An 18,573-nucleotide genomic window follows, 5' to 3' on the forward strand; every position below is an offset into this window, starting at 1 on the left:
ACCAGGTAAGGTGACGGAAAGGACAGAACCAAATTGAGATCCCACAGAGGTACCAGGGATCACACCGGAGGAGACAGATGGCGAACTCCCTGCACAAAAGTGTGAACCAAGGATTTAGCCGCCAACAGCCTTTGGAAAAATATAGCCAAGGCGGAAATCCGGCCCTTGATGGTGCCCGGAGCCAAACAATGAACTACACCTAATTGTAGAAACTCCAACAGATGAGACACAGAAAAGGAGCTGGGAGAACCCCCCCCCCCCCTCCCCGAGACTCACACCAAGTAATGTACGCCTTCCAAACTCTACCATAAAGCAGGATGGAAGATTGGCCCCTGAGACCAAAGATCTTTCCTGAGAGGAAGTTTCCAAGGGATGTCTGCTACCAGCCTTACCAGGCCTGCGTACCAAGACCAGAGAGGCCAATCTGGTGCCACCAGAAAGACTGGAATCCCTTCTACCTCAATTCTGTGTAGCAGCCTTGACAGAAGTTATATTGGAGGAAAACATAAATCAGACGATACCCACCCCAAGGGGCCACCAGGGCATCTGCGGCGCTGGCCAGAGGATCCCGAGACATTGACATGAACCTCTGCACCTTCCCGTTGAAACGGGAAGCCAGCAGGTCTACATCGGGGGTCCCCCACTGAAGATACAGTTGGGGTTGATGAAATACCTCCGGGTGAAGACCATTCTCCTGGATCCAACGTCCGCTGATAGTCCGCTTGCCAATGCTCCACCCCCCGAATGTGCACAGCAGAGAGGGCCAGAACATATTGTTCTGCACACCTCAAGATGCCGGCCACTTTCCGGACCGCCAGGGCACTCTTTGTGCCTCCTTGATGATTGACATATGCAACAGTTGTAGCAATGTCTGATTGTATCTGCACAGGGCGTCCCTGCAAACTAATTTCCAGGATGTTGATTGGCAACCTGGATCTTCCCGACTCCAGACACTTTGGGCCGAACACACCCCCAAGACACCTCCCCATCCGGATAGACTGGCATCAGTGGTGATTACAGTCCAATACAGGGGAAGAAAGGATTTTCCCAGACATAGGGCCGGAGCCACCATAGGAGAGACTCCCTCGAACCCCGACTCAACAGGTTGTCCAACGACAGCGGATCCTTGTTCCATTTGATTAGAATCTCCCTTTGCAAAGGTCTGGTGTGGACTGCGCAAATGGAACTGCCTCGAAGGTGGAGACCATCAGACCCAGCACTTGCATACAAGTCCTGAGTGATGATCAATGTTTGGACAACAGGAGCCAAACCGCATCCTTTAGCTTCAGAAGTTTTGTCTGAGGAAGAAACACCCGGGGTGATGCTGAGTCCAGCGCCAGACCCAAGTAGTCCAGCTTTGTGGACAGAGACTGTGCCGATTTCTGAAAATTCAGTGTCCACCCAAACTCCTGCAGAGTTCGTACCGTAATGTCCAAGTTAGCTTCTCGAGCCTAGGAAAACTCTGCACGCAGAAGCAGATCGTCCAAGTAACTCAGTACCACAATCCCCTTCTCTTGTAGCAAGGCCAACACTGGGGCCAAAACCTTTGTGAACACCCGAGGAGCTGAGGCAAGACCAAAGGGTAACGCCACGAATTGTAAGTGCTCCTTGCCCACAGCAAAACGAATAAAACACTGATGCCTGACATATATTGGAATATGTAAGCCTCTATGAGATCGATAGAGGCCAGCGGATCTCCTTGGTGAAGGAAAGCTACTACCATGAGGATGGATTTCTGAACCCGCACAAAGTGGTTCAGAGCCTTGAGATCCAAGATTGGACGAACCTTGTCTTCCTTTCTGGAAACTGGAAACAGATTTGAATAAAAACCTTAGAAACATTCCGACTCTGGTATCGGCAAAATAACTCCTTGTGCTAACAGGTCCTGCACTGCTCGGTAGAGGCCCTGTAGCCGCTTGGGAGACAGGCGTAAGTTAGAAGGAAAGAATCTTGCCGGAGGCAAGGACGAAACTCGATCTTGTAACCGAACCAAATCAGTTTGTGGACCCATTTGTCCTGAATGAGCAAGGTCCTCGAATCCGGAAAGAGGCAAAGACGTCCCCTCACCCCAGACGCGGGTGAAGACGCCCCTTCAGGCTGGGAAAGGCTTGTCTGTGGAACCAGAAATGCCTGCTTTGGACTTACCATTCCAGGGTCTCTTGGAGCCTCCCACAAAGTCTTGGGTGGATCTTGAGCCCTTTTCCTGTAATCCAGACAGACGAAAAGGGCCGCTTGTGAGCCGAAAAGAAAGGATCACGCTTACAGCGAGGTTCCTTGCCCTTAACAGCCTGCGAAAGCAATGTACTCTTGCTTCCCGTAAGGCCCTAATAATCTCTTCTATAGAGGCACCAAACAGACGGTCACCTACAAAGGGAAAATCAGTCAGCACCTTTTTAGAAGCCTGGTTGGCCGATCAGTACTTTAACCAGATCATGCGGCAAAAGAATCACCACCATCACCGAAACCCTGCCGGCCAAGGGGCCGCATCCAGGGATGCATCACAAATATACTGTAACCCCTGGTTCAACTGATCCGCCAGGTCCGCCAGCTCAGGAGGATGTTGACTCCCTTCCAGATCCTGGCGCAAAATCTAAGCCCATTCCATTAAAGTCTGGGATACCAAGGTGGTAGCAAACACCGGTCTCAAAATTGAACCAGCCACAGTGAAGATGTACCAGACCAGAGCCTCAGCTCTTTTGTCCACGGGGTCCTTAAAGGATGAAGAATCCTCCACCAGCAAAAGTGTGGCCCTATTCAGCCTGGAAACCTGAGAGTCGGTGGAACCATTTGTTTCTTCAGAAGAGACTCCTCAAATGGATATCTCCTAGCAAAATGCTTAGGTATTCCAACCATGCGTTTCGGGGAACCCCACTGACTAGTGACAATCTCGTCAAAATAGGCAGGAAAGGGAAACACCTTAGTCACCTCGGAAGATTTCCGGGTGCCAAATTGCACCAGAGTCCTCCAACTTTAAAGTTCCCTGCACTGACACAATCATGGCCTCCACCAGCGCTTTTTCATGCGCGGCTGCAGAGGAGGAGGACTCATCCTCACTATTAGAGCACTCAGCATGTGTGGATGCCAACCCAGTGGGCTGGCTCTTGTCTGCGGTGGCCAAATCCACCTCAGATTCTGAGGAAGCAGAGGATACAGGTGAAGGCGGGGTACGCTTCTTGCTAGGCCTCCTTTGCAGGGCCATATCTACTTTGGCTACTAGGGACTGCAGGGCAGCTGTAATGGCCTCCAGGGCAGACTGAGAAACAGAGGACCCCACAGCTTCCAGGAGTGGATCAGTTTGTGAAACACGCTCCAGAGGCTCTATGACCCTAAGGGATAATCAGAACTGCACTGCTCAGAATTTTCTTTTTTTTTTTGCAGAAAGAAGAAGAAGGAAGAATAGAGTACCCCCAGAGACTCACCACCTGAGCTGGAGAACGCCAAAACGGTCTGCCACCTTGCTAGAAAGAGGAAAAGGAAATGCCGACCTGACACTTGAGGCCCCCGCAGCCCAGCACTGCATCAGACTACAAGAAAATGGCCGCTGTTAAACTCTATGGGGAAACCAAAAACATGGCCGCTGGACTACACAAACATGGCCGCCAAAGCTGGGAATACAAAATCCGCGGCAAAATGGCGGCACCATGCGGTGCTGCATGGGACACTGGACCCCAGGGAAGCACACAGACCCCAGGGGGGTAGACCCCCCCCCCCCGCAGCACCCAGGTAAGGACACCCCCACCAGGGGGCCCGGCAGCGGCATCGCCCACTACTTCTCCGGCCTAGCACCATACATGCCCCCCCACACAAAAGCCCCCCAGAGGGGGCCAGGGGAGGGGACAGGGGGCAGATGAGGGCATCTACACAGGCGAAACCCAGCTAAGGAGAGGGGGGGGAGTTTGAGGGGGAGGAAGGACACAGGAGGGGCCTACCATCCCCAGGAAGGGCCTGGGACCACCCCAACAATTCCGTAAGAAAGGAGGGGGGACACTACTCACCATACCATGGTCACCAGGTGGGCGCTACTCCCAGCAGTCCACTGCACCATCTTGAAATGGGGGTGCTGTGGCCTGTGGTACGCTGCAACTCTGTGACTGCTGTCGTGACCAGGGCTATGCGACCTCGCAAGGTTTTTTTACTTGCTGGCCAGACCCTGTCCAGTGGGGCCAACCTAGCATGGAGCTGATAGTTGGGTCTCGCTTGCAGGCCAGACTGGGAAGACCATAAGGATCTAGAATATCCAGTGCATCGCCCAGTCTGGCTGTTGATTGTAGTTCACACAGGAACAGTTGATTGTAGTTTACACAGGAATAAAAATAAAGGAAAAGTAAAAAATTCCATTTAAAAAGGAAAAAATGTCAGGACCACAGATCCCAGCAGAAAGCCAGGTCCTTACTCCTGACTAGGCAGAGAAAACTGGAGTCCTATAGCAGGAAGTGAGGATATACCCTTTGGGACTGCCCCAAGGGCATAACCAAAAAGGTTTCCGCCTAGTCCTACTCCGGAAGAGAGACAGCATAAAGCCCAATGGTCTGAAGACTTGAAGCTGTGTCCGTCAGTGAACGAAAGAGAAATATGGATTTTTCCTACAGCTTACCTGTAAAATCCATTTCTTGGAGTATATCACGGGACACAGAGGTCCCTCCCCTCTTGTATGGGATGTTTATTGCTTGCCAAAAAAACTGAGGTACTTCCTGTATGGGAGGGGTTATATAGGGGCGACTTCCAGTCTGATTGGTTGCCAGTGTCCATTCACCTATAGGTGGCATATAACCCATATGGTAATAAATATGACTCTGTGTCAACTGATATACTACAAGAAATACATTTTACATGTAAGCTGTAGGAAAAATCCATATTTCTAATGGAAGATAGAAAGACATGGCTGAAAACCACAAATTGAAGCTAAAAAATAAAAATAAATAAAATAGGTCGTCTTACCCCCTGAACTTGAGGCAACATCGGCAGAGCTGTTTAATTTCTTTGTACACCAGACGTGTCAGAAGCTTGAGGATACAAGAAGTCAGTATTTATTAACATTTATTAATATTATTTGCTGCTAAGTAATAATGACAAAACTGATTGACATTTCAGGGCAGCACCATAGGAAGTTAGGAGCGGACTGGATTTCTGGCCGATCAACCGGTTATCTTTTGAACTTGCATAATTTGTAATGTGACAAACAAACCATGAAGAAATGTGCCCCTATTGCAAAGAACCACTTAATATATATATATATTTTTTTTTTTTGCCAAAAAATATATTTTAATTACAGCATTTCATAGTATGTTTACATTAGGGTCTTCTTTGCAGTCAGGGCTGAGGGCAGGGAATGGCTCTTATGAGATATAATATGCAGATTGACTCTAGATCCCCAAAACAATCAATCATTACAACTGTTTCAGAAGGTGGTTTGGAATTTCCAGTATCATACAAGATATTATTTCCAAAATCCTACCCAGTTTTAAAGACTCAACAAACCAGGTCCTACCCAAAAAGTATACCACAAATAAGCCATCTCTTGCTTACCATATAGTTTTTATCGTATACCAACCATAAATTAACATTTACATTTACCATGGTTTTTATTACATATGTTTTGTGCACATTAAAAAGGATATTTTATGTGGGAGGTGGATTCTATGTGGTTTTAATTGGGTAACACCTAGTTTGGTGAATCTATAAGGCAGGGGGTAGAATTTTGGGAAGAACATACAGTGAACTGATGATCCCATCTACACTGACAGTTATACCCGAAGAAATCAACGAATCTCACCACAAGAGCCAGGAGATCGGCAGTTATCAGCATGTAGAAGACATAGTTCCAGTTTTTGGTAGAAAGGACAGAGGCCAGCGCGGGTCCCACTGCAGCACCTGAGCGACACAATAAAACCTTGTATCAAACCCATTTACTAAACAGGGAAACAAAGCCTTCAGGGTAGAAATGTTTCCATCAACAGTGTCAGAGTGGTGGCTGGATAACCTATGATCCTCTAGCTAAATTTATTATGCAGCCCCATAACTACTCTTGGCCACCTCAGTTCTACAGAAAGTTGTCTAAGGGGAATTCCAATTTCTTCAGTATGAAGTCTCAAAATACCCAAAATGCGCTCCAGTTCTATACCCACCCACTGCTCCATACTCAACATCCCCAGCCCCCATACTAACCTTACAATTAACATGTCTGCTGTGTTACCTCCTGTACCTAAATCTCTAACACTTAGAACCCTCCTTTGCAACCACACCACCATCTCTTTAACCTCCCCAACTCTTAACCCATCCTACCTTTTGTAAAATGTTCCTTCTCCTAAAAGAGAAGTTATTTAGCTGAACATCTGCTCAAGGTGATGACGAGGGACAGGGCATATGTGGGGCAGATCAGAATAATAAACTTGAGCAGGCCCTATGGGTCCCCTAGGAGAAGAAGCCTGGTGGCAGCCACAACTTCTGATACCCCCTTTACCAACTATGTAAATATCTTATAGATTTCTGTTAATCCTGTACACGGCAGTACATGATACAAAAAGAAGCTTTAGTCTATCTATAAAGGAAAATGTAGTCACCCCACTAACCTATAGATCCAAAACCGTCAATGATGGCGGTGACTGTGGATAGGGCCTTAGCATTTCCGTGTAGAGACTCATGTGTTCCCTGCAAAATAAAAATGTGAATAAAGCTTTTAAAACAGAATTTCACTTGGGATTTTTTTTTGCTGCAGAAAGGGTCCTGACCTCTTTTTTTATGTGTGTTTCAGCATCTTTGCAGAACTTTTTGTACTCCCCTCCAGCAATAGTTATGTTGGATCTTCTGGCTGCATGATATTGAGGCTCAGCACTTTCAGTTGCAGGCAGCTGTATAGTTCTCAGTACTACAGGGGTGACATGCAGGCGCCACAGCCAGTAGTCTTTTATATGGTCCAAACCGCACAACGGCTATGCCCACAGCAGCTTTAACCACACAGACTTCAAATCCATGTAGTCCCTGTGTCACAGCTGCTCCATGCCCACTGCTATTCCACAGATAAAAGAATGGGACTACAGTGTTCCCGTGACCATTACATTCCATTCCTAAAAAAATATTAAGCTGAGTGTATATTCTCTAGGGGAAGGGGAGGGGACTAAAGAAAATGGTTACTTTATTACCTGGAGTTCTGCTTCAATCATATTATGGACAAGCAAAACTGTTCTGCGTTTATTGTTATACTTAGCATTGCATTTCATAACTTCTTCTCTAAAACACGACACAGTATTTCCATTGCAAAGGTTTACATAAAGCAAAACAGTACAAACTTATTACAATAAGGATAAAATGGCAATGGCGTTTAAACCACATTCAGATGTAAAAAAAAACACATTTTGGAAGCCTTTACCTACTTCTTGTCATTTCTGAGCTTGCCAAGTTACAGCTTTTAAAGAATAACACCACATAAGTATAGTATATAAAAACAGTTTAGGTATTTATTTAAAAGCTCTGAAAAATGTATTTGATAAACTGGTGTAGTTGTTTAAGTATCTTTTTTGCAAATACAAGTTGAAATCAGGCATGTAGTGGGTGAGGCTGCTCAGTAAATTGATAGGTGGAAGAGCCAAGGAGGGTTAGATAAAAGCAGAGGGATCCTGGGGGCCACAGTTGGTGTGGGGACATTCACCAGCAATCCAGAAAGCAGATAGGAGCTGGGGCTGTGTCTTTAGGCTTCTGGCTGAAGTTTCCATTTCAATCAGGCCCCTTTTGACATCTAGCAAAATAGTGCTGCAGATAAAGTCTTTGTTTTGCTTTTTGTTGAAGGAACTTTCCTCCTTTGTATACTTTTTTTTTACAATTGGCACTAGGAACTAAAAAATGCAGCTAAAGGAGATCTCAGACAGTTCTTACTGCAGACACTGCCAACACGAGGACCAATAGGAAGTGTTTTTGGTATAAGGGGGGTGCACTTGGGCCTTATCACTATTCTGTTGTTCATAAGTAGTGATGGGCCGAACCCCCCCCCCCCCCCCCCCGTTCGGTTCGCACCAGAACATCTCGAACAGGGAAAAAGTTCTAGTGAACATGCAAACTCCATTAAAGTCTATGGGACACGAACATGAAAAATCAAAAGCCCTCATTTTAACCACTTTAACCACTTCAGTACAGGGCAGTTACACCCCCTTCCTGCCCAGGCCAATTTTCAACTTTTAGCGCTGTTGCATTCTGAATGACAATTGCGCGGTCATGCAACATTGTACCTAAACCAAATTTATGTCATTTTTTCCTCACAAATAGAGCTTTCTTTTGGTGGTATTTGATCACCGCAAGGTTTTTTCTTTTTTGCTACACAAATAAAAAAAGACCTTAAAGTTTGGAAAAGAAAAAAAAAGGTTTTTTGTTTATGTTATAAAAAAACGATGTAAATAGATATGTTTTTTCCTGCACTGATGAGCACTGATGAGGCCGCACTGACAAGCACTGATGAGGAGGCACTGATGGGGGTGGCACTAACATGCAGCACTGATGGGCACTGATAGGCAGCACTGATGTGCAGCACTAATGGGCACTGATATGCAGCATTGGTGGGCACTGATAGGTGGCACTGATGGGCACTGATAGGCGGCACTGGTGGGCAATAATGGGCACTGGTGGGCGGCACTCAGATGGCAATGATGGGCACTGGTGGGCAGCACTGATAGATGGCAATGTTGGGCAGCACTTATGGGGAGGGCACTGGCAGGCTCCCTGAGCCCTGATTGCCATCCCTGGTGGTCATGGGTGGGCATCCCTGGTGGCCATCCCTGGTGGCTCTAGTGCCAACCCCCCCCCCCCCCAAGGGTCTGCGCTGGTAATCAATGCTCTGATTACCAGCACAGACTCCCCCCCCCCCGTCAGGAGAGCCACAGATCGGCTCTCCTCTACTCGTGAAATCAACGGCTCTTCCTATTTACTATGTATTGATTGGACACAGCTGGTCACATGGTAAAGAGCCTACGTCAGTACCGAGATTGGAGATGCAGTGTCTTAGAGTGACACACCGCAGCACCGGGGGCACGCAGAGAGCATTATCCTGCTGGACGTCATATGAAGGCCAGTCAGGATAATAGAACCACTTTGCTGCCATCAATCCTCTATAGGGCGGGCGGCAAGTGGTTAAGACCAGAAGGATTTGCCCCCTTCCTGACCAGGCCCTATTTTGCGATTCGGCACTGTGTTAATTTAACGGACAATTGCACAGTCGTGCAACGCTGTACCCAAATAAAATTGATGTAATTTTTTTGCCCACAAATAGAGCTTTCTTTTGGTGGTATTTGATCACCTGTGCGATTTTTATTTTTTGCGCTAAACAAAAAAGAGCGACAATTCTGAAAAAAAAAAAAACAATTTTTCACATTTATCAGAATCTGGAAGCCCCCTTTTAACAAGAGGGCACCCAAATCCCAGCTTCCCCCCTACATGAATGGTAATCGGGTACATCGTACCCCTGATCCATTCACCAAAAAAGTGTACAAAAAAAAAATCACAAAAGACAGTTTTTGACAAGACCTTTATTCAAAAATAAAAATAACAAAAGTAGTGCCCCTCGATGTAAATCCATCATCAATCACGACGCTCGCATTACACGCGGAAAATAGAAAAAATTCAAAGATGCTTCGCCGAATAATGCTCTTGAGCTTTGACAGCTCTTTTATAAGCAAGGGGCAGGGCCATCCGGTTACGTCACCCAGTAGCACTGCCCCCGTCTGACGTCACCCCAAAGCACCCTCCCCATGTTGAGGACAAGCGGTCTGGTATGGTTCAGGAGGAGGGGGCCTCTCGCTCGCCCCCCCCCAATCCTGGCCTGCCAGGCTGCATGCTCAGATAAGGGCCTGGTATAGATTTTGTAGGGAACCCATGTCTTTTTTTTTTTTTAATTCTCTCTTAGGGTTCCCCTTAACCACTTAAATACAGGGCCCTTTCACCCCCTTCCTGCCCAGACCAAGTTTAAGCTTTCAGTGCTCATTGGCATTTATGGGAAATATTGGTCAGCCTGGCATGGCACTGCTTCCTGTCTTTAAAGCGGAGTTCCACCCTAATTTTAAACTTTCCATCATACATAACCTTATCACATGCTAAAAACTAATTGGATATATATATTTTTTTTTTCGGTTTGTTTACCTTATTTTTAGTGATAAATAACTGCCTTTCCTTCTTATGCGGCCGCAGCCGCCATCATTTCCTGCTTTGCATTGACTCCTGGGAGATGACTGTCATCAATCCCAGGAGTCAATGCGCCTGCACCAGTGTCCCTCCTCACTTCCGGTGCAGACGCGTCATTCTCTGCCGATGGATGGAGAACAGCTTCTGGGCATGAGCAATGACGCGGAACCAGCTGTGGGATGACGCACCTGCCCCGGAAATGACGAGGGTATAGCATTCTGGGACTCGCTTACAACCGTGAAATCCAGGAAGAGGAACACTGCGGCTTCAGATGCCCACACCGCAGATGGCCGAGCTGTACAAGAAATTCACAAGGTAAGTAATTCATGCTGCATTTACACTAAACAGGGGACAGTTTACATGATATTGTTATTTAAATGCACTAGCCCTGACTATTCTAGGGGTATTTTTTGCTAAAAAAACAAATTTGGCCGGAACTCCGCTTTAACATTGGTGTCTATGGGAACAATTGGTTAGCTTGACATGGCACTGCTCCCTACCTTTCACATTGACGTCTACGGGAAATCAGGACTACAACATGTCTATACATTTTAAAAGTGGGGTATAACCTGAACACTACACTGAGTGCACTAAACTATCTCAACACAGTATCCACTAACTACCTGCCTAACCTCCATTATCCCACACTATACACGGCTGCCGTGTAAGCAGCGGCAGGGGCAGACTGGCAATTTTCAGCCCAGAGGGCAAGTACAAACCAGAGGCCCAGGGTGCAGCAACTCAGCCCCCTTCCCACTCTCCTTCTTCCTGTCCTTCTCCTGACCCCCATTCCAGGCTGAAGCCCTGCTCCAGGTACTCTCTACACACCAGCTGAATCCAGGTTCCCAACCTGGTCAGCAGGGGATGGTTGGGGGGAGCGGTGATAGCTCTGTTGGGGCTGGCCAGGGGAGGAGAGTCTCAAGTGTGGCATGGAACCGGCCTCTGCTCAGACAGTTTACACTATCAATGGGGGGGGGGGGGGGGGTCCTGTCCTCTGTCCTTGTCTTCATCCTGCAATCTGTAGGTCAGTGGCAGAGACTTTTCATTACTCTTCACCAGGAATCCTTTAGGCATGTCTGTGGCAGAAGCTGTGTAGCTTTTTTACAGGGCATCAAAGCAGCCCAGGGGGCGATTGCCCCCCTGCCCCAGACCTCCCCTGAGCAGCAGCCTTACATAGTGTGGGGCGTGCACCCTGCCTTTGGCCAATCATGGCTCTGACAGGAAATTGCGCTGTGATTGGCCAAAGTATACAGGTCAGGTGCATGCTTTGGCCAATCACAAGCACTTAATGCACTGCAATCAGGCAGTGCAAAATAGCGGGTGCTCACCGGCGTGCGAACTAGCAGCTGAGTGCCCAGCCCATCCCTATTCATAAAAAAAAACTCAAAAAACTGGGGACAACTGTACAAATGTCCCCACTATAAGGCCTCTGTACACAACTGGTTAGTGGATCAGCGGGATGTCTTACCAGATCAGCAGATACGGCGGTGGTGATGAGAGCATACGGCCCGTTCACCAACAACCCGCAGATAATCAAGAAAGCTGCAGAGAGGAGATATGACCAATGATACAATGTAACAAGGGATACACAGGAGATACGACCAATGACAAAACAAAAGAGAAGAGATAAAACCAGTGAAGCAATGTAAAACAGAACAGAGAGCAGCTATAACCAATGATACAAGGTAAGAAGGAACAGAGAGGAGATACGACCCAGCATATGAAGTAAAAAGGAACAGATAGGAGAGAAGACCAAAGATACAATGTAACAAAGAACAAAGAGGAGATATAACCAATGATACAATGTAAGACGGAACAGAGAGAAGACAAGACCATTGATACAATGTATCTAGGAACTGAGAGAGGATACCAATAATACAATGTAAAGAGGAATAGAGAGAAGATACAATCACTGATATAATGTACTGTAGCTAGGAACAGAGAAGAGATATAACCAATGATACAAGGTAACAAGGAAGAGAGAGAAGACCAGTGGCGGCTGTTACTCCATGGGCCGGGGGTGGCAGACAGATCGCACCATACCCCCCCCCCCCCAGACCACAGTGAGAAAGGAGACAGGAGAGTGGACATAACCCCCCCCCCCGTGCTCACTCGCCCTGCCTGGATGCAGCAGCAGGCGGTGGCGGGTTCGGCTTCTTCCCCATGTCTTCTGCGTCTCCTCCCTCCTCCTCCATGCCCAATGGCATACCTTCTCTTTTCGGCCCATCTGCTATTGTCACACAACTGGGTGGGCTCAGGGCGCAGTGTTCTGCGCCCCGGGCACCCCGTTTTTTTTTAGCCTGTGAGAGCCTCTGGCTCTAATCACATGGTTTAAAAAAAAGAAAAACCCCATTGAACTCCATGTGTCCGGCGCCTCGCATGTAGATTAGGGGGCTGGACGCATGGATAGGGGGGCGGCGACCCTGCGCCCTATATGCACCAGCCACCACTGGAGAAGACAAGACCAATGATACAATGTAAAGAGGAATAGAGAGAAGATACAATCACTGATATAATGTAGCAAGGAACAGAGAAGAGATATGACCAATGATACAAGATAACGAGGAACAGAGAGGAGATATAACCAATGATACAATGTAACAAGGAAAAGAGGAGACCTAAGACCAATGATACAATGTAACAAGGAATAGAGAGAAGATATGGCCATTGATATAATGAAACAAGGAACAGAGGGGAGATATGACCAGTAATATAATGTAACGAGGAATAGAGAGAAGATAAGACCAATAATACAATGTAACGAGTAATAGAGAGGAGAGAAGACCAATAATACAATGTAACGAAGAACAGAGAGAAGATACAACCACTCATATAATGTAGCAAGGAACAGAGAGGAGAGAAGTCCAATAATACAATGTAATCAGGAACAGAGATAAGATACAACCACTGATATAATGCAACAAGGAACAGAGAGGAGATATGACCAATAATACAATGTATCTAGGAACAGAGAGAAGATACGACCACTGATATAATGTATCTAGGAAAACAGAGGAGATAAATTCAACAATACAATGTTGCAAGGAACAGAGAAGAAGACATTGTAGGACCAACACAAAGGAGATAGCGACTCACCAGTCATGGAGGAAAGGTTTGTGTGGCCAAACTGGTTATATAAGAACAGCTGGAAGAGCAGAAGAGGAGAGAGGGATTAAAAAACAGTATGCCTAACATCCTAAATCCAAGATTTATTCAAAACTCAATTATCTTTGTAAACTGAAGGGTTTGGTTATTTTGATACACAAATCACTTTACATTTCTGGTACTGAAATTTTCACGAAAACATAAAAATTCTTCAAAGATGGCTTTGCACATTTCAATCTCATTGCACAATCCCTATGTAATCTCTTTTAGATCTATCAAAAATATGTGTTGTGAGGACCAACCTAAATCTATTCAGTTGCTCAGGCCTTTGCACTTTGTTGGTGGATCTAATGGAGATTGTACTATTAGACTGTAATGTCCATTGTTATTACAATCTGATTGTACAATCACCTTTGGTCTGTTAAATTATGATTGAAAGCGTTTTATTATATCTGTTCAATGAGTGCAAACAAATTACCAGATAATCCCTCCAGAAATCCAGAGAGTCTATTTTCTGTACAGTCTGCCTGTGCCACACTCCAGTTACAATTTCCCAGCTATCTCTGAGGACTACAGAACACCTCCCCCAATATTAGGGAGATAAGGAGAGAGGAAGGGTTTCTGTAGTCTTGTCCTAGGGTTTAAATGCTGCTCCTCCATAGATACGATACAGTGAGTGAACATGTTACTGGCAGGATGATCATGTAAAAATAAAGAAGGGAAACTGCACAAAATTACATTTTAGTTCTTGAGTTTAGGAAAACTTGAAACAAATTCAGTTTTGAACTCCAGCCTCCCCTTTAGGTTTGCACAGTTGTACAGTCTCCTTTCCTGTACTGAAATGGCTTACTCTGATTTCCCTGCACACTGAGCTTCTCAAAATTGTATTAGCAATTAAGATACAGCCTGCTTCATTTTATGGCTGGAGGACATCCTCTATCATCTAGCCCTTTACACCCCAGCCTCACTGTCCCTGGTCTACCCCTTCCATTCATTGGATCTCAGTGCTTTTAATCATGGAGGCTCAGCATCACATGTGGGCATTACCTAGGGCGGTCTGCATGTAAATGCAGCCTGTCTGGGAATTCCCATTTCTCCAGACTGACATCCACTCATCAAGACATTTTAATATTTTCATAACTCCTGCCATGAACCAGCCCACTAATTTTGTACTAATATATGGTACATAACCTTTCATAATCTATCATTTAGAATGTGGCACATATAGTGAGCCTTCTTAATCCTTAGTACATAATAAAAAACATTTTCCATTAGCATGTTGATAAAGAGGGAAGGGAAAAAACAGGAAAAGGCAAGCAGATTATCCTTCAGCTTTATAGGATTATTGATCAGATATTACACACTTTAAAAGTATTTCCAGTGTCTTATTCCGTTGCGACTGAACAAACTGAACACAGTACTACAATCACAATTCAATAAATACAGAAGGAAAAAAGAAGAGAAGAAATGACATAGATAGAGCATGTCGTCCATGTGGGGAAGTTAGCTAGGACACAGGCTCACAAAATGACATTGTCAAGTCACAGCACTCACCATGGGGGCAGTTAATATCAGCATGATAGCGCAGGTAATAGCTCGTCCCCCAATTAAATCGGATATTGCTCCTGCAACAATCCCACCTAGAACACAATTTATACATTGATTAAAATGTAGCACCCTACTAGGTAGGTGCTAGTGAGAGAGTATAGTTTTGAGCTCTGTCTGCTTACCAGAGGGGCTTCAGCTAAATCTATTTTGCTTTCTGCCTATCAGAGAGCAGGATCTGGTAGTGAGGTCTGCTCGTTGTGCTCAGTATGCAATTAATTTAGTCTAGAGAGTGTTTGACACTGGTCCAATAGGGAGGCATGTTGGACAGTGGGAGTAAACCTGACGAATGGGTGCATAGGCTTTGATACAGTCCTGATGATTGGCAGAGGGCAGGTCGCCTCGGTGCATTCTGGGATACTGTATAAAAGCCAGGAGCATATGTGCTGCGGGGTCTTTGGCTAGAGAGCAGCGTTCCGGACAGAGGGGGCGGCTGCCTCCTCCTCTGTAACAGTTGCATGCGGTCGCAGGAGGTCGTCCTGAGGGCCGGAGGGATGGATGGGAAAAGCTAAACCCAGAGGTCCAGGAGAGCCGGCTGAGGGGGAGACACTGGAGACCCTGGGACCACAGTATTGTGAGTGCAGGGACTCATGTTAAGGGGCCTGACCTGAGGGGGGCCACCCCACCTGCAGGATAGTCAGTGGACGGGTGTGGGCAGCAGAAAGAAAGAGGATACTAGGGAGAGTATCCTGAAGATAATTGTTAGTTTACCAAGTCATCTTTGGAAAAGAGACTTAATCCAAATCCACCCATAGGGGCAGGGTGATTCAACAGCCTGGCTGTACCTGAAGATAGGAGTCCTCAACTATTGTGCATAATTAATTTGGAATACCCCACTATTCCCTTCTCCTATCCCTAATTTATAATAAACACAAAACAACTAAATACCCCTGGACTGATTATTGAAACAAGCCGAGGAAGGAGACAGTAAAGATTTGTTTCTGTCACTATAGAGCGGTGTTTCTCAACCTTTTTTCAGTCAAGGCACCCTTTAAAAATCATGGTCTCAAGGCACCCCATTCTAAAATGAAAAAAAAACTATTCTAATAGTCTTACATAATGCAGCAACATCCACAAGTCCAAGTAGGACACCCAACGTTAGAGGTGATTTATTCTTACAAAGCAAATACACTTTTGTAAACTGGTACTGATTAGTATTCCAATGTTTCTCTTCTCCCTCAGTTTTTCTTTATCATTCGGCTAATGAGAAGGGCAGGGGAGGGTCAAACAAGGATGCCATGCAGGCGACTGACATCCTCCTTATTAACTGATTATGCCAATGGTCGTTAGGACACCGGCAGCTAGAAGGTTGTAATTGTGCACAATGAAAACCTTTTTTGAAAACAATTTTTGGGCAATTTTTAGGCATTTTGCCAAGGCACCCCTGAAGAAACCTCAAGGCATCCCAGGGTGCCTGGGCACACTGGTTGAAAAAGGCTGCTATAGAGTGCTGGTAACTCAGAGGGACCTGTAAAGTGTAAATCTGGCAGTCTTTGCGGGGGCAGTGCTACAAAAACATGGCAATAATCTGGTGGTCTGGTATTTCAACAATTTGGAAAACTGACATGATATCCGATCAATGAAAAATTGTCAGCCATTCTTCAGCAACTTCAAAATGGTTTGGACACCATGGGTATTGCATTATTTTCCTGGGGACTTTGATGGTTCTCTATGGATCATCTAATACCCATCCGGACACAGGGATACAGTACTCAGCATGGTGGTGCCTGTGTTGGTCCAGATCCATTTTCCAGACACCATCACTACTCCCTCTATCCTCCACCAGCTCCCTCTTATTAACCTCTGTCCACCTCTTTTCTTCATCTCCCATCTTCTTCTAGTTAGATATCTTCCTGGTTCTGGCCAAGAGGGGTTCCTGGTGCAGGGCTCCTTCCCCAACTGGCTCAGATTGTCTACCAAAGTACGACCATGCAGGCGCCCTCATACTTTGCTTGGTAGTATACGGTCTGAACAACTAGGTACCCACCTGATACCTAATTGCTCAGTATGCAATCACATCACATGTTGGTAAACACCTGACTGACCTTCGTATGTCACCCACTCATCAATAGATTACCTAAAGTGTTACTAACCCCAAAACCATAAAATCACATGTACATTCAGTACATGCAGTAAAGCATGCTTGTAATACTCACTGTGGAACCTAAGGGGTTAATCCTCTGAATTGTGTAAAAAGGCTGTTTGATCCTGTCTTCTCTGATCCTCGCCTTTTTCCACTGTCCCCAAACCAACTCCTGATAGAACAGAGCCATGGGGGCACTTTGCACATGCTCAGTTTGGTGTGTATTGCTAGAGAGTTTTTTTTCTCTTGGGAGGGTGCATGTGATCAGCACAGGGCCAATCAGCACTGTCCAGATAGGGGGTCAGGAGAAACTCTGGTTTCTATACATTTTCCCAAAACATGCAAAAAGCGCGCTTCATGCCTGTGGTGCCATATATTGTTAAATGGCACCCCAAAGGTGGCTAGAAAACACACGTTTTGTCATGCGGTAAAAAAAACACACTAAATGCTCCATACGCTACTTTGTCGCACACAGGGTTGCCCATTAGCACAACATACAGAGCTTAACAATTAACTTCTGATTTATTTTATAAACCCTCATATTTCTCTTCCTTTATCTGAAGGAAAATCCATAGACTCAGTTGAGGCTTTATGATTTCTCATCAAAAAACCCATAGCAATTGGCCTCACACTCCATATTTTAGCATATTTTTGAGGAGTCTTTATAGTTCAGTCTTTGTTATACCATTATGTTAATATTTTTTTATGCATTGAATGTTAAATTGCATTAAACATTGCATTATGTTAAATCAGGCTCACTTTGAAAATGACAACCTGGGCTGAGATTCGATATACATTGATGATATATTTTCTTATATCTGTTTGTATTAAAATCCATAAAATAAAAAAATTAAGAAAAAAAAAGTTATCTTATTTGCTCCTGCTTTTTTTTTTTTTTAAGTATATCATTGACATTTTTTGTTATATCGAGTTTGTTAAGTTCTTAAAAAATACCTGTTGATCCTGGCAGAAATCTTGTGAGCTGATAAACTGTGGTGCACTCTTATCTGTTATATTTTTCTATGCTATTGCTAAATGACTACAGAACCCCTCCCCTCTATGTTATGGAAAAAAAAAAGACAAGAAGCTGTTGTATAGTCCCATCCTAGAGTGACAAAGCTGCTGCTCCACAAATAAGAAAGGAAGTGAGTGTTGTCACCTTAGGACAGAAAGTTTGTTATTGGGAAGATCACCAGGTAGAGATTAAGAAAAAAAAAAGCCTGAAAGAACTAAAAAATGAATGCAACAACCTAATCTAAGAACTGGCAAGCTGCAATATGTTAAGTTTTTTGTAATTTTGTGATTTGGGGGTAGGGTAGCGATTTGGGATTTTTATTTTAACTGAAACAAAGGATCTGAAAGGCCTTACCTATAATTCCCCCAGCATCAAACAGAGTAGACATGTCTCCAGCTTTTGAGGGATCAAAGTGAGCTAGAATGCAAAGGAAACAAAAATGTTAATATATATATAAACAATGTTTTTATTTTTGTGACTCTGACATTTATGTGCACGTGTCATATTCTATTGTATAATTTCATATACAGATTTGTGAGCGCTCCCTCTAGTGGCTGTTTGTACGTCAGAATATGCATTCAGTATCCTTGCTGAATGAGGAGGG

At 45.2% G+C, this 18,573-nt stretch overlaps 1 protein-coding gene across 1 annotated transcript in view; it reads right to left on the reverse strand.

The window, feature by feature from the left end:
• Positions 1-5,662: 5,662 nt before the first annotated feature.
• LOC309568857 (glucose-6-phosphate exchanger SLC37A2-like) overlaps positions 5,663-18,573 on the reverse strand; it is a gene marked incomplete at its 3' end in the record, with an annotated part of 66,990 nt that continues 54,079 nt past the window's right edge. Inside the window, exons 11-16 of the mRNA XM_082274642.1 lie at positions 18,324-18,386; positions 14,821-14,906; positions 13,258-13,306; positions 11,630-11,703; positions 6,570-6,648; positions 5,663-5,871 (exon numbers count right to left, since the gene is read on the reverse strand). Coding sequence (XP_082130768.1) covers positions 5,663-5,871; positions 6,570-6,648; positions 11,630-11,703; positions 13,258-13,306; positions 14,821-14,906; positions 18,324-18,386 — 560 coding nt within the window. The remainder of the gene's footprint in view (positions 5,872-6,569; positions 6,649-11,629; positions 11,704-13,257; positions 13,307-14,820; positions 14,907-18,323; positions 18,387-18,573) is intronic.

This window comes from Pelophylax lessonae (genome assembly GCF_965119305.1).
Source record: "Pelophylax lessonae genome assembly, chromosome: 12".
NCBI classification, from domain to species: domain Eukaryota; kingdom Metazoa; phylum Chordata; class Amphibia; order Anura; family Ranidae; genus Pelophylax; species Pelophylax lessonae.